The sequence below is a fragment of the Fonsecaea multimorphosa genome, assembly GCF_000836435.1.
Source record: "Fonsecaea multimorphosa CBS 102226 unplaced genomic scaffold supercont1.3, whole genome shotgun sequence".
Lineage (NCBI taxonomy): Eukaryota > Fungi > Ascomycota > Eurotiomycetes > Chaetothyriales > Herpotrichiellaceae > Fonsecaea > Fonsecaea multimorphosa.
Genome location: NW_015971637.1, coordinates 1,411,292 through 1,427,213, shown reverse-complemented (window position 1 = coordinate 1,427,213; position 15,922 = coordinate 1,411,292). Strand labels below are relative to the sequence as shown.

The 15,922-nt window shown below is 52.7% G+C and overlaps 4 protein-coding genes across 4 annotated transcripts; all 4 read right to left on the bottom strand.

The window, feature by feature from the left end:
• Positions 1-77: 77 nt before the first annotated feature.
• Z520_02329 (uncharacterized protein) lies at positions 78-1,118 on the bottom strand (the record flags this gene model as incomplete). Its single annotated transcript, XM_016772843.1, has 1 exon — positions 78-1,118. One exon carries the CDS (start codon positions 1,116-1,118, stop codon positions 78-80), a length of 1,041 nt encoding a protein of 346 aa, XP_016636313.1.
• A 1,806-nt stretch (positions 1,119-2,924) lies between these two features.
• On the bottom strand, positions 2,925-8,943 carry Z520_02328 (uncharacterized protein; the record flags this gene model as incomplete). Its single annotated transcript, XM_016772842.1, has 2 exons — positions 2,925-2,942; positions 3,001-8,943. The coding sequence occupies 2 exons, from the start codon at positions 8,941-8,943 to the stop codon at positions 2,925-2,927; spliced, it is 5,961 nt and encodes a 1,986-aa protein (XP_016636312.1).
• Positions 8,944-9,999: 1,056 nt separating this feature from the next.
• On the bottom strand, positions 10,000-11,847 carry Z520_02327 (uncharacterized protein; the record flags this gene model as incomplete). Its single annotated transcript, XM_016772841.1, has 1 exon — positions 10,000-11,847. The coding sequence occupies one exon, from the start codon at positions 11,845-11,847 to the stop codon at positions 10,000-10,002; it is 1,848 nt and encodes a 615-aa protein (XP_016636311.1).
• Positions 11,848-13,017: 1,170 nt separating this feature from the next.
• On the bottom strand, positions 13,018-14,835 carry Z520_02326 (uncharacterized protein; the record flags this gene model as incomplete). Its single annotated transcript, XM_016772840.1, has 3 exons — positions 13,018-13,334; positions 13,400-14,543; positions 14,611-14,835. 3 exons carry the CDS (start codon positions 14,833-14,835, stop codon positions 13,018-13,020), a joined length of 1,686 nt encoding a protein of 561 aa, XP_016636310.1.
• Positions 14,836-15,922: the final 1,087 nt, after the last annotated feature.

Sequence of the window (15,922 nt, the reverse complement as noted above, 5' to 3'; positions counted from 1 at the left end):
TTGAAACCACTCCCTGACTATAAGCGCGTGAGACCATCTTATTGATCGCAGAACTCCCGAAAAATCACTTTTTTGTTTCAAACAGTCCGCCGATCCCACCGTCGGACCACGCTGCCCAAGCACACCTTCAACAGGCCCTGGGCGGTGAGGCCTTCTTGCTCGTCGTCGTCCTCGCCGTTCCAGGGCACCGTGTCGACCATGTCGCGGATGTGGTACTCGGCGCTCAGGGCGTCGTCGAGTTCGCGGAGCATGTCGCGGGCCTCGGGTTCGCGGCCGACTTGGAAAAACTGGATACCCACCTGCCAGGGCTCGGCGTTCAGGGCGTCGAGTTTGCGGGCGGCGTTGACGATGACGCTCTCGACGTCGTCCGAGGGCACGCCGTCGGTGATGACGATGATGTTGAGCGGCTTCACCGTGGGGGCCGAGTCGTCACCGCTGCGGGCCTGGCGATTGAGCGAATCGGCCAGTTCCGAGAGGTAGGGTTTGAGGATCTGGTTGAGGCGTGTCCCCGTGGGTGTGCCCCCTAGTGGTCGCACGTTCTGGAACAGGCTCTGCACCCCGGAGGTGGTGGTGATGTTGGTATACCCGCCTTGTCCGTTAGGTGTGGTGTGCGGGTTGCGGTGGTTCAGGAAGTAGACGTCGATGCCGTCCGGGTCGTGGGCCGTGCAGATCGGGGCGATGGCCGCGAGTGCAGCAGATGTTTCTCGCCAGGAGCGGCCTGCCATGGACCCGGAGTCGTCGATCAGGAAGATGGTGTCAAAGGTGCGCAGGAATGCGTAAGGCGAGTCATCTGCGACCTGCATGGAATTGGACAGGTCGGCGGGCGAATAGGGCACATTGGCCGTGGTGTTGGTATTCGAAGCTGAGCGAGGGGAGTAAGGGGGCGGTGGTTCTGCTGCTGCTGGACGACGCGTGGGAGTGGTGCTGGCATGGGGGTTGCTGGCGTCTCTGTTGTTGTTTCGGGCCCAGGCGATGGGAGATTGAATTGATTGAATTGATTGAATTTCTCTTTGGGCAGAGGCCGTCGAGGGCGTTGGCCCTGATGGTCGGGGAGAAACAGCAGCTGAATCACTGCCCTTGGAGGACTTCCTGGTCAGGCGTCGGAAGAGATTGTCCATCTTGGGGACATGACTGTGATGGCGGTGGAAAGAGTTGTGATGTGAGAGAAGCTCCATGATACTGTGTCTGCCTTTTTCTTTGTCTGTTGGTGACTCAAAAGTGAAGCAAGCAGGAGCGCGTGCCACGTGGATCTAATGAGTGAGGAGCAATTTGATCAAGGTAGCAAACCGATGGTTCGTTCTCCTTGTCCCTTTGTCTATTACTTTTTCCCTTCTTCTTCTTCTTCTTCTTCATCATCATGCTTCTTGTGCGTTCTTGATGATTTATACCTCAGACACTTGATCCCTTGCCAATCCTTTCTCCTGACCGAATTCTGCCCTGGCAAACCCAGCGGGGGCTATGGTGGGGAAGCGCCTGCTCATACAAGAGTTTGATTGTACTTACGGTTTCATGTGCATGACCTTCATATTGCACAGCCGATCTGATCAGCCTCTGTACGAGCATGTGAGAACTCCTTACATTGCATAGCCGGGGCTGAGACTTGCTTCTGGAGATTGGGATATTTGACAGACACCAAGACCACCAAGACCACGTGGGGCGAGACCCTTTCCTACGCGAACTTGGCTACGGCGCTTGCAAGGGCATTCATTCATGGACCAATTCGCTTTGTGGCTGAGCAAAGGCAATCAACCCCAGGCGCCCACTCCCACCTCAACCCCCATACAGCCAATACAGCCATACCTAAAGCACTGCCCCCTGCCACCTCGGCACCTTTTCAATTTCACCAAATTCCGCGCTCGGTTTTCGCCCCTTTCGAAGATCGCGACAAAGGCTTCTAGAAGAATACTCATTCAGGATGTGCCCGCAGAGCCTAGCCTGAAAGGCAACCACTGCCATTGGATACAACTCCACAAAGAAATGTGCCCTTCAGAACACCAGACATGCACGACATGCATGGCGTGATCCTCACCAGAGCTTGAAAATACACAAGAAAGAGGTGGGTAGTTTGGACCGCAGTACAATGGCTACCCGCCCTGATGACGTTAAGCGCATGGCAAACATGGGGATGACCCAGCCTCGTCAGCCATTCACGGCACGGCAGGACGAGGTCTCCTCTCCCCGTTTGAATATGGCCGAGGAATGCATCGAATGAGGAGACCGGCGAGCCCGGGGAGGCAGTATGGACCGAGTATATTCCGCTGGCGAGCTCTATATCCTTGTCCCGCTCTACAAGGCAGACTCATCGAGTTCCTATCGTTTCATCATCACGCGAGACCTGACACAGAGAAATGCGGGATGTCCAAGGGAAGGGTGGTCAGATGTGGCTGTATTGCCCAGCAAGTGCACGTGTCCACAGCATCCGTCTGACATTTCCAGCATGTGCGCATGAAAAACCATAGACAATACGGTTCTATGCGTAGATGCAGCTCTGTGGACTACATAGCTAGGTATTCAAGGCTAGTCCTTGCGCCTGGCCTATGTGAACACCCATTCAATCCATCATGACATCCAAGCCACCAACGCCATGCAAAGTACTGTATCATTCGTGGCATGCACATTCAGCTGATCGTTCCAATTTATGTTCAAATCATTGCCCTGATGGGTATGTGTCTCTCGTTTCAATCGTGGCGCCGTTTCATTCACCGGTCACTGCGGTCAGTCGTTCGCGGACCATAATGCAAGGAAAAACACTCAGGCAAACAATAGCAAAGCCTCTCTCATGCTCCGCCTATGCAAACATTCAAACGCCCTGTGATATGCTAGAATGCGCCCATAGCAAACACATTTGTCACCCAACGCCCGCCTCGCATGTATGGCACCAAGGAGCTGGGTAATCTGCAAACAAATCTCGTCGAGGAACGCGATCAATGCCGCTTGTATTTCTAGGCTCGTCATGAGTACTGATCCGCACACAAAATATGACTGGGAGGGAAAACTTACCTCATCAATCCTCCTCAAATTCTGTTTGTCCAGCATATTGCCAGCACCCATCAGTGTCTGCCCAACCGCTTTCGTGGCTCCAATCGCCGGCCGCAAAATAATGGTCGGGCTCTGTTTGAGAATCGCCCTGGCCGCGCCCTTGGCCGTAGAACTGGCCATGACCTCTCCAGGGACTGCCACGATGGCGTCTCGGGCAATCAATAAATCTCGTTCTAGGCTTGCATATGCCGTTCTCAGCCCTTGCCTGATGCCAATGGGCTGATCGGCATACAGAGATATTTGCTTCCGAGTCTCTTCGTCCTCCTCGGTCTCGCCCTGTGCTTCACGAGGAACAAATAATTCTTCCGTATTTTGAAGGATCTGCTGCGTGCCGATCGCCATTTTGGCTCCAAGGTTGACCAACTCAGTTGCTGTCGTTTTTGCAAACGCCAATGCTCCTTTCTGAATGCTTCGGACAAGTCTCCCGTCCTTGCGGTATTCGCGGATGGGGACTGCGATGAGGTCTCTCACCCCACTCGTGACATCAACCAGAGGTCGGACAGGTGCCAAACCGGCCAGAACTCCAGGAAGTTGATTCCGCCTAACGTCCGGTGTCCAGATATTGTTCAGCGTGATACCAAGTCGGTCAAACCCAGACACTCCGTACAGAATAACTCGGCGGAGGACCATATCTGCGCGGTCGAGGACAAAGAAGTTCATGAACTCGGTCGTCCGTCCTGATCGGAGCCCCGCGTAATCCACTTTCTTGGGCTTGTAGTCGAGTTTGAGCTGCACAGCGTTCACTTCCACACGCTGCAAGAATGGTGGACTGGAGGATCCGCTTGACGCCGGGGCACTGTCATCTCGGAACTCGAAGAACCGAGTCAAGAAATCCAATGCATCCTGGTCAACATGGAGTCTCAGTGGAAGAACGCTGACTTTAAGCACTATTTCCGAGGCCGATAATTCGGCGACTGGTTTCACGTTGAGAACTTCGATATGCACCATGCTGGCCCCGTGCTCGCGTTCACCGGCATCTTGCATATAAGTGGCGAACTTCTTCCACGTCGACGTAGGCACATGGTCAAAGACCTCGATCTTTTTGATGCGGACATCGATTGAACTTTGAACCTCGCCGCTTCCTGGAGGGAATGCCAGGAAATCAGCCGAGACACCTTCCAGTTCAAATGTCATCTTGTGATGCTTGCTGCGATTGAGCCTGAGCTTCTTTTGCCTAGGCACTGTGCCTGATGTGCGTCGCGACGTAGTTGCAGTGACCGTCGTCCCAGTTGCGTAGCTACCGGTCTCACTCACCAAGTCGTCGATATCATGATTGATAGCATTCGCCAAATCTCGAGGGTCCTTGTTCGCCGGAATGCCGATGTAGATGGAATTGAACAAAAAGTCCCCAATCACAGACTCATCCTCATCATCCGCGCCAGGCGCCCGGGTGCTGCTCCGTGGGCGTCTTGCCAGAGCTTTGTTCTCAATCTCCTTCACCGCATGCGATATGGTATCCCTCGTCGCTTGCCAATCGTACCCATCAAATAGATTCCAAATGACGTGGACATCCCTCACGCGAAGCTTCAATGGGGATCGTTCAAATATCGCATCGCTTGCTAGACCATAGGTGTTGTGGACCGAATTCCAGCGGTGGGCTGTGCCACCCACCGATGACTTCGGAATGAAATGGTCTGCTCGGAAATCTAGCAGGCTGTGCATCATCACACTTTCGATGGCATCGCCGTAGTCGGAGCCAGTGGCATCAACCGGGGCTATGTGCACACTTTCGGACATGACTGAGCGTCCCAGATCGGACTCCACGTGGCTCGCGGTCAGCTCATCGTCAGCATCGTCGGCGTCCCCATACATGCCAGTCATAAACTCGTTTTCGTCTTCCTCCTCCTCTTGGTCATATTCAGTCTTGCCCTGCGACGGAATTTCGACAGCGGACGTACTGCCCGAAGCTTGAAGGCCGAGCAACGGACCAGGCTCTGAGACAAAAGCGTTGCCAGTAAATGACGCCAACATATCCTGGATTGGGACAACCTCCGTCCGGTATTGCGCGACCTTAGAAGGCGGTGACGGCGGCGCAAGACCACTCAAAATCTGTATCATGGTCTGGGTGGAATCGGCGCAAGTTTCGATAAAGAGAAGGTTGTTGCGGAATTCCACGTCCAGCCGCGTTTCTGACGTGACTTTATCTTCGATCACTTTGATAATGGCAGACGCAGAAGAGATCGACCCTACAGGGACGAATCCGGCCTTGGTGAGTTGTTGGACTTGGTCATTTTCTTCGAAATAGAGCTTGTGGTCCACATTTCCTGACTCCAGCCCAACAGTCGAAGCATCGTTGATAATGAGGAGGGAAGCTTTCTTAATGTCCAAGTTGTCCGTCGACCCCCTCTTCTGGTTCTCATGACGGATGACGGCGTCTGTCAGCACGAAAAGACCCTTGGCTGGGCTCTTGTCAGGATTAAGTGCTATGGCCGAATCTCTGAAGGTTATGGACAGTCTGATCTTGCGCGCTAAACTGCCTGCATCTCCGGCATTCGACAATGATGGGCTCGAGGGCTGTGAAGAAGGACTCTGACTGTGGGCGGTCGCGTAATCGAGCTTGAGACGTTCGAAAAGCGAGGTGAGGGCAACAACTGTTGGCACCTTGTATTCAATGCAAGTGTTTGAGAGCTTCATTCGGACCGTCGGTTCCATCTCGTCTGCTATAAATCGGCACATGAACATAGGCGGGCCCATGACGGTCTTGCTCTGAGACAGTACATCGCCAACCAAAACATCCTCCTCGGTTCTTGACATTGACCAGGCTGCAATCTGGGCGGCGGCGAGTGCTGGTACATTGATGTGAGCTCCCTCCAAGAGGTCAGCCTGAAGTCTGATGGGCCCAAACTTCTCATCGACGTCGAAGCGGAAATCTAGCTTTTTCAAAAGCCCGAAGGTGAGGATGCCCGGTCGATCATCTTCAGGCAGATATTTTGTAACGGACGAAAGTTTCGAGATCTCATCAGTCAGTTTTGTGAGATGGGGCATCCACCGCAGGCCAGCAGCACCTGCTTGAAGATCTCCAATGGTCAGACGCAAGACGCCGCCTTTACGACGCTGTCTCAACAACGTATCAACCATGATATCGTCGTCTTCCTCATATTTGTCACTGGAAGGTGTGATAAGAGACAAAAGTCTGTCTAGGTCGTCATCATCCGGGGAATTCGAGTAGTGCACCTCGATATTGCGAATTTTGGCGTAGATGTCTCCGCGAGCCCGAGAAGCAGCAAGCAACGGACCCTCGACCGCGGCGCCATCTATCACCACCTTGACATTGTTGTCCCGATAGACAGTTTTGATAGCTGAAGATTTGATCTGCATGGAAGACTCAGACCCAATCAAATCGAAAACTGCTCCTGAGACACGAATATCGACTTTCGGCGGAGTCGATGAGGGATCACTGTCTGCCCTAGGTCTTCTTTGAGGATCACTAAACCTCACGGTGCGTAGTTTGGAAGGTTCTGGAGCCGATGCAGGAGTTGGGCCTTTCACGGTGTGTGTGGACATAATGGAGTTTCCCAAATCTAGCAAAGAGCTCAAGCCACCGCTTCTGCTTAGCACATCGTCAATGACCAACAAATCTAAGACAACGTAGACGGGTTTAATTTGGACCTCATATCGATTTGCCGACACGTTGACCACGACATCATGAGGCCTCAGCATAGAGCTGGTTGCGATTGAGTCTCGAACATTAATAGAGTCAACAAATGTCAAGACCTCCCTGGCACCATGGTTCACAACAATCTTAGAGATCGATAGTCGCTGGCTCTTCTCTGGCGTGGAGTTTGCCATGTAACTTATCGAAGTGACTGACACTTTCAGTAGAGCTTCCTGGCTGGAGAGAATTGATTCGATCGTTTGGACTCCAATTTTGCTAGGCGGTTTCCTCGGGACGGATTCGCAAAAGTTGAGGTTTACGCTCTTGATGTTGACATCAGGAATGACAGACTCTCGAGAGGATGGTGCGGGCACTTTCGACTTCTGCGGAGGCTTCGTTGGAATTGCGTCAGTGATGGTTTGCGAGGCTCTCACGAGAACCCTGCAGAGCACAATATCGAGATCCACTGAAATCTCTCCAATGTCGATGCTGAGTTTGTCTTTTGGTCGGTCTACAGTCCGACTTTGACCCAGATTGCGCAGAGACTGGAGTCGAGATTCGTTGAGGAAGGTACTTGGGGAACTTCTCCCACCCACATGCATCTGTCGAATCTGGGAAGCATGGCTCAAGCGCTGTGGAGGGATGGATTGCTCAGCTTCTGACAAGGCTTCTTCATGATGGGGTTGGGGGACCTTCAGGTTCAGAGTATTCACGCGGAGAATTCGAGACCGAAAGCATGAGGCCAGGCTATTATCCAGGACGCTTTCGCCACTCGATCCTTCGGTTTCGTTGATAGACCGTGATGGTCCACTGAGGGAGGCCCTAGATATATCACCCAGTGGTTCTACTTGGTCGGCCAGAGGTGTTGATGCAACTTCATTTTGTCCGGGGTCCTTGAGCTGCTCCGGGCCAGCCTCAGGCACAGGTTGTGACCAAGCGAACCCACCCGGCATATTGAGTGGCCCACTCATTGCGCTCATGTACATGCTCTCGGCCTCGTCATGCGTGAACGTCCTAGATTCTGCTAAGTCCTCAGACTGATTGTCCAGAATCCCATACACTTCGTCGCTATCTCGACGGACGGACTGTTGCACTTCTTCGGCATGAGTTCGATTGTCGATAGGCTCAGAATCACCCGTCGAATCAGGTAGGACTGGGATGGTTCTGGATCGCCGTCCGAAGATGGTAGAGTCTGATAGTGCTGCATCTTCGAGTCCAATACCCAGTCCAGAGTTACTCAATGAGGTTGGGGAGAGCCTTGGATAATCAGAATGCTGACTGAGACTGGTTGTGCTTGATCGAACGAGATCACTGTTGTCACTCCGTGCACTAGCAGGGTGTGACAGCGGTGGACGTAACTTGGCTAGCTTCGGCGAACTGAAGCCAGAAAATTCTGAGAAATTCTCAGACTCGGACAGAACGAACAGCTGGACTTCATCGATGGATATTGATCGTCTCGTATCTGGCTCGACCTCTGGGCTTTCTGGCTTGTCGATGGCATCCACGGCAATGTTCCCGACTGAGAGCATAAACTTTGTGTTCTCTGCTGGGCCTGCACTCCCAGACGAAAGATCCGCTTCCAAGACGACATTAACGTCCTTGATGTTGACTGACAACCGGTCTGCCACACCTTTCAGAAAGTTGGCGACGAAGGTGGGTAACGAGAGCCCTCCAGGCATGCCGAGGCCAACATCCTCGCTCGAAGCGGAGGACGTCACCGACTCTTGCATGTGAATCTGAGACTGTGACTCAAGTGCAGCTTGTAGTTCGTCTCTTTCTCCCGGCGACTCAGCCTCCAGGAACGACGCGGCCAGATCTTCTGATGTGGGAATGACTTGAGACAACTCCAGTAGTCCACCTGCTTCTCCATGTCTTCCACCAGGGTCATGGACTGGTGGAGAAGTTGACCGAGGTAGGTTTGCACGGTCTGTTCTGCTGGGAGGAAATCCTGCTCTTGAGCGAGATTTGCCCGCCACCGTCACTGCTGTGGTATTGTCTGGTCGAATCGCCACGATTATCTCAACCCCTTCCACTTCGATTTGGATGCCGCTAATGTGAAGATCCGCCGGGAGGGTAAGGCGCAAAAGTTTGGCGGAGGCATGGGTCAGGGCGAAGGCGGCAGGAAGTTGGAGGATGTCGATGATTCTCTTGACTTTGATTCCGACATTCTTGAGTTCGACCACGGTCCGCTGGCCCCATTTCAAGCCCAGGTTGTCGAGATCGAATTCGTCCGAGTCGATAAAGTCAAGACGGAGGAGGGCGTATCGAAGCAGCCGCTTCTGAAAGTAGGAAGGAAGGAAGTACGACATGGTCTCGGGGGTAGGATGAGCACTTCCCGGCTCCTAAGTAAGATGGCTAAGAGGCCAACGTTTTCATCGTGGTTGGATCAGGAAGGACGATAAACGGTACCAACGTCCAGCAGCAAAGAAATGAAGTCCAGGTGTTTGACAAGGACATGGACGTCAACATAAGGGACAGGGAAGATCAGCGATCAGCACAAAGAGAGTGAGGTTGAGAAAGCGAACAGTGCGGTTCGCCTCTGTTTTCTCGGCGGGGACCCGCGTCTGTCTGCTCCAATCAGACGGAAATAGACGTCTTTTGCGTCGTCCAAGTCAGGAGAAACATATCAGCTGTCCTCCATGGAGGTAGTGGAAGAAACGTGTCGTGGTCTCGGTCAAACGCAGGCACGGTTGGAACGAGGTATGAGAGTCGGAGAAAACAGGCAGATCTCGAAGCCACCTCCCACTGACAACATCCAGGGCTTCCCTTGCTCCACCCATGATAAGTGCCGGCGGGATGATGCAGCTAGCAGCCAACGAGGGGCACCCCCCAGTGCTTAGGTACCTAGCGTTGGGTCCCTACCTACCCTGAGCCAGTGGAGTTTGGCCTTCAGAGGCGCAGTGGGGGCGTTCACCGCAGTGGTCACACGAGGCGCTTTTCAGTGCTCAAACACCCCATGACAATGTCCAAACGAAAACGAACGGGCACGAACCACCCCCAACACGGCCGATAGCAAACGGTGCAGGGGTCGGGCCGGGCATATGTGAAAACTCCGAGCGTCACAGCCTGATGAGCCTTACTGCTCAGCCTCACCCCGTTCCCATTATCCTTTGAAACAGTCAGATCATGGAACGGGAGACAAAATGATACCTGAGTGATTAGCGCCCCTTATCGGTCAAAGTGAGCATATCCCGCTCAGAAGCTTGTCATTGTTGTCGTTGAAGACCATCTAAATGTCTCCGCATCCCTGAGCAACAAAACACAAGCCATCAGGTGAATGACAGCAAGGTTGATTTGTTGCCTCTAACCATCACCACAGCAGCACCACAACTACGACCACGACCAACACCAGCAAAATGCCCGTGCTACTCTTCATCGTCTTCGTCGTCCTCATCTTCTTCTTCTTCATCCTCCTCATCCTCTTCGGACTCCTCTTCGTCTTCATCCTCGCCATCTTCATCCTCGGCTTCTAACGGATACTCCATCAATATCCATTGACACCACTTCTCAAACTCGCTCCTCCACTCTCTCAGTAACTTTGCCTTGACTCCTTTCCCCAAATACCCGTCGGTGATATCCTTAGTCCACTCACCTGGTTTTTGATCTTCTATGGCGGACCATTTCAGCGAGTTCTCGGCCATTGTTGCCAGGCCTTCCAATCCGAGGTTCTCAAATGCCATATAGGCTTGCCAAAAATCATGACTCAAGCCGTTTTTCCCGTGGCCCAAGATTGCAGGGTCGTCGTTGTTCAATGACACGGCCACCCCTCGTGAAAGGAGAGCCGGAAGAGAGTGCGAAAGAATAGAGCTGGAGAGTCGCAAAATCTCATTGGAGATCGGGCAGCTCTCGACCAATATCTTCTTCTCCTTGACCATGTCAATCAGCAAGGGGTGCTTGTACAGAGAGTACCCATGTCCAATGCGTCGAGTCCCCAGCAAAAGTGCATCGAATAAGTTGTTATCCGTACTGTCGCCGTCACCAAGGCACTCGCCCGCGTGGAAAAAGAAGGGCAAATCCACACCTGCTTCCGCGCACTTCTTCTTGAACCAGAAAATGAGTGGAGTGAGATCTTTCAGCGTCCTTCCCTGGTCTTCTTGAGCCACGAAGTCAAAGCCGCAAATCATGTGGGGGAACTTCTTCTTCATGCGGATGCACTCCTTCATCGAATCGACAAGTGTTCGATTGTCCGATTTACGAATGACCGTCCATATCATGCGTGCGCCTTTGAAGGTCTTGCCGGCAGGCGACCGTTTGAACTTCTCGATCTCCTCACCCAAAATCGTGAAAAAGTCGTCAAATTTGCCCACTTGACCCGTAGTCTTTCCTTGCCTTCGGAACTCGAACTTGAATGCGATTCTAAAGTCGACGTAGACAATGCCGTCCTTTGCCAACTGGCCGAGAAGGCGCTGAATGGCGCGGCGGAAGATTGGTTCGTAGGTGAACATCCAAGTAATGACCAGAAACGTACTCTGAAACTTCTTCCAGATAGCATCCAGGCCATGGTGGTGGCACAAGGACTCCTCGCTGGTAATGGTGCATCTGCTGATTAGCCATTTCTTAAAGGTTTGATCATCATCCGGGAATGTCCTCTGTGCTTCTCTGATCGTAACCGGCGTATTCGGCGTGTATGTCCCTGTCCAAATACTTCCTGTACTCTTCTGTTTCTTGACCACCTCGTCGGGATAGTATCTGAACTGTAATGCACCCGAAGTCCGCTTGCCCTTGTCACTCAGCCCTTCAGGTGCAATCATGCAGAATCCCTTCTCCGCCAGAGCCTGGTCAACGAGCCAATCAATGTCAATCATCGCGTCCAGATGAGCATGCAGCAGTGCACCCTTCGGCATCTTCTCGACGATCTTCCACAACTCAGTCGTCTCCATGCGATCGCGAGCCAGGGTGAACATCATTCCTGGATACAGGTTGCCACCGTTCTTATCAGCGAGGCTATCCTCAAACTCGGAAGTCCACACTGACTGCAGCTCTCGCCGGCGAATCGACGCCATGATCTTAGCCGCCTGTTTAGCCATGGGAGACATGTTCTGTTTGAAAGCCCGGTCATGGCGTTGCTTTTTCTCCTGTTCTATCAGAGCCTGGCGCCCCGCCATGTACTTTTGGATGAACGGATCATCGACTTGAGGGATGCCCTGTTCCATTTCCCATTCAAATTGAGAGTCGTCAGACTCGTCGCCTGATAGTTCTTCTTTTTGTACCATGATGAGGAGGGTCTCGACTTTTGCAATCACACTTCTGCTGCGGCCACGTTGTGTAGAAACCACCGCTGCACACCGTCGTGGTAAAGACTCGTGTGATTAAATCGTCGATTGATTTCGGCTCGACGAAACATTAATCCGATACCTTGGCGGCACACGGCACGCTCCCGGAGACGGTGCCGCTTTTAAGACAACCTGCGACTCACTCTCTTCTCACCTTCGCACCCTGCGACGTACGCTCTCACTCTCACGTACCCTCGCCAGCAGCGGTCTGATTTCTGCTGCAGTCCCCCTGGTACGCCCCGTCCCAAGATGAGTTCCATTATCGGCGACAACTGGGGGGACTCCTCTCTCGTCGACTCGCCGACCCTATATACATAATGGCGTCCCTCTCGCCTCTAAGCCTACTGGCCCCAATCTTCCCGGTCGAAATCTGTGGCCTACAACGGCTATTTCCCCCAGCTCCGTCACTGTTGCTTCACGACCGACGTAGGCCGAACCCCTCGAGCTTCTACGCCGACACCATGGGCAGGCAGAACGCCACGATAGACGAGCTATGGACTCGAGCTGAAGCTAACGGCTACATGAAAGGACACATAGCGAGACATACAAGGGCGTGATACAGAGAAATACGTTTCTAAGACGAAGGAAGACCACGACCGAACATTACATCGGTATCTCCAGTAAGAAGCCCGGGACGGTTCTTCGTCCTCCCTAGCGCCTCTCTATCTCTTCCTGGGCTACAAGACAATTCTGACACACCATGTTAAGGTGGCGCATCAAGACCATGCGAGAAGAGTATGACCGACAGGTGAAAAACAACCGCGATCCTGAAAACGTGACGTGATTGCCTTAGGTTCTTCGAATTTTCTCTCCATTTCCGCCATCCCTTCACGTATTGACATTATGATATGGTCTAGCTTCGGAGCGGCGGCTAAGGAAGACCCAAGGCTATTCTACAACGACGTAGGTTTCCTGCTCCAGTTGGCAATTGCCGATGGTGCCTCTATTTGGGTAGGACACCTATGGTGCATATACTCCGTAAAAACAACCCATATGAACAACACCCTTCCGAGAACACGACCGCGAAGCTCGCCACGACAGACCAAGAGGAGTGACAAGATATGCGAGTGTACTAACCAAGAGCTGTCTGGCACACGCAATGGATATGATCTACGCCATTGCCATGGGAGCTTGTCCTTCGGTATGACTCGGAAGCTTCTCCATGGGAATTGCCAACGAGCACAAAAATGCGGCGCCAGAGAAGCCCACTGCGACTGCGAATGCTGCCTTGAGACCAACCATATATGCCTTGAGGACTCCGGGAACCACGTCTGGCAAGAATACCTTACGCAGCTCTGAGGCGCCGGTCGCAAGCACCAGTCCTGGATTCACTCCTGGGGCCGTCTCGGGCAGAGTCGCAAACAGTCTGTTGACGAAGGCTGACTGTCCCGCCGAAGTGCTAAACGCACCCCCCAGCGTCTGGAAGACTATGCAACAAGTTGGTCAGCTTCCCTTCAACTGTTTCAAGAGGTGAGGAGATGTGAAGACTTACACAAAAGGTTGGCCGTGACAGCTGCGAGATCCTCGGGACCCACGTTGGCTTGAGCAATAGTCAAACCGTGCATGATGGCGAAAGCCATGGTGGCTCCTATGAAGAATTGGTAACCCACCCACTTTCCAGTCGAGGTGTCAATATCGAGTGTGTAGGTCAGGCCAACGGCCACGGTGGCAAGCATCGACCCAACAAACATAACCTGTTGCGCACGGCCCGTCTTCATAACGACAGCTCCGCCAGCGAGCGCGAACACGGCCGCTGCGAGCACGAGAGGTAGGTTGTTGACGCCGGACTTGATAGGGCTCGCTCCGAGAATGCTCTGGAAGTATATGGGGAGGTAGTATAGGAGAACAATGTAGCTGCCCATGAAGAAGAACTGGTAAGGGGCCGTGGTCGAGAGTGAACGTTGTCGGTAGAGTCTCGGCAGCATCATGGCATAATCACCAAGCCAGATCTCCCATCCCACCAGGGCAATCACAATAAGCCCAAAGCCAACCAAGAGACCGATGACGACGCCGCTGTCCCAGGGTTGAGTAATGCCTCCATACTGAAGAGCGAGGATGAAACAGGTGATAGCTCCCATAGCTAAAGCAACCCCTACCAGATCCATATGCAACAACTTCTTTACCCAAGAGATCTTAGGAGGCGCTGCAGCGTTTGGAAGATGGAAAAAGAAGAAGAGAATTACCGCCGCGACTCCCCCAATCGGCAGGTTGGTGTAGAAGCACCATCTCCAGGTGGTATGATCGGAAAATGCGCCACCAACTAGCGGTCCAAGGACGGCGGCAATGGCATATGTCATACCAATGACACCCATCATCATCGGTCGTTTGGCTGGCTCGACAGTAAAGGATACGATACTTGTGCCACCGACCGAGAGACCGGCGCCGCCCAGTCCAGCGATGGCCCGGCCGACGATCAACGCATTGGAGTTGGGCGCAACTCCACAGACCAGACTGCCAACCTCGAAGATGAACATGGAGATCAGAAAACTCCATTTGAGGTTGTTGTATTTGTACACTTTGCCCGCCGAGGTCTGGGCAGCGCCAAAAGTCATAAAGTACGCCGCAGCGTACCAAGATACGTCATTGAGGCTGTGGAACTCGTCGGTGATTTTGGGAATTGCGGTGCCGACGATGGTCTAGATGCGGTTGGTGTCAGAGTAAGCCTTGTGTACGATGTCAGAAGCAGTGCTCAGCAGTGCTCACCTGGTCCAGTGCAATGAGAAATACAGCGACCACCGACGCCCCTGCGATGAGTGCCATTTTCAAACCATGCGGATATTGGTCGTCAGTCATGCTCTGAACGGACTTTTCCTGGGGTGTGCTGAGACTGTCACTAGCATCCTTCACATCGGCGGTGTTCAAGATTGAATGTTTGGGTGGATCTGTCCCTCCAATCGTCATCACAACTTTGTCGTTCGAAACAGCCATCGTCTACAAGGCAGGATAGAGGTAGAGGTAGAGCTATCGTTAAAGGAGATTCGATGGGGGTGCTAGGCCCTGGGAATGGGCAAAGCAGTTTCTCTTATGTGCTGGTAGGGCCAAGACAGACGCCGATTCGAATCGAGGAAAGCAGGCTCCATTTATTCACCTTCAAGACTCATTGCAGACACGGAGGCGGCGTAAAGTGTTATCCGGTGTCAGGTCAAGTCTGAGCTGCTACTCCATAGACTCTGCTGAGTGACATAACCTTCCCGGTATCAATCTCAGGCGTTGAGTCGCGAATCCTTCTGAAAAGGGCGTATAAGGCTTGAGATGGTCCGGCGCCCGAACGCGATCAGGGAGGCCCGTCCATCTTCGGCGGAGTTAGAACATGTCCAAACCGGTAGGCACCTTCTGTTTCTTTCCTTTTCTTACTTTGCAAGGCACCTGAACCCCAGCGAGAACTCAACGAGCCTGCAGGACCCATGAGAACCTCGTACTAGGTACCGAGGCGCGCACCAAAAGTGCTGAGTTAGCGCATTTCTTAGCGTTTACGCCAATTATCTTTAGGGCCTTGGCATGGTAGAGGAAACAATCTGTCACCTATTTTATATGAGTAACTAGCTAGTCAAGTCATGACTTAGCCTGATCGCTGTCTATCTAAACGTCCCGTTCATCATCCTGTTCATCATCCTATCAATTGGCTTGTTAACTGGCCTGTTAATTGGCCTGTTAATTGGCCTGTTAATTAGCCTATCAACCTACTAGTTCATCGTCCTATCAACCTACCAGTTCATCATCCTGTCAATTGGCTTGTTAAATGGCCTGTTAATTGGCCTGTTAACTGGCCTGTTAAGTGGCCTGTTAACCTGCCAGTTTATCGGCCTGTGCACTGTTGTAATTGCTAGGCTGTTAGTTGGCCATGGAATAGTAGAGAGAGCAATCGCTCACCTGATTTGTATGAATGGCTAGCTGGTCAAGTCATGATCTGACCTAATCGCTGTCCTGTTTATCGTCCTGTTTATCGTCCTATTTACTGTCCTGTTCACTGTTGCGATCGCTAGGCTTTCCGTGGGTTGGCCATTCCATAACGTCC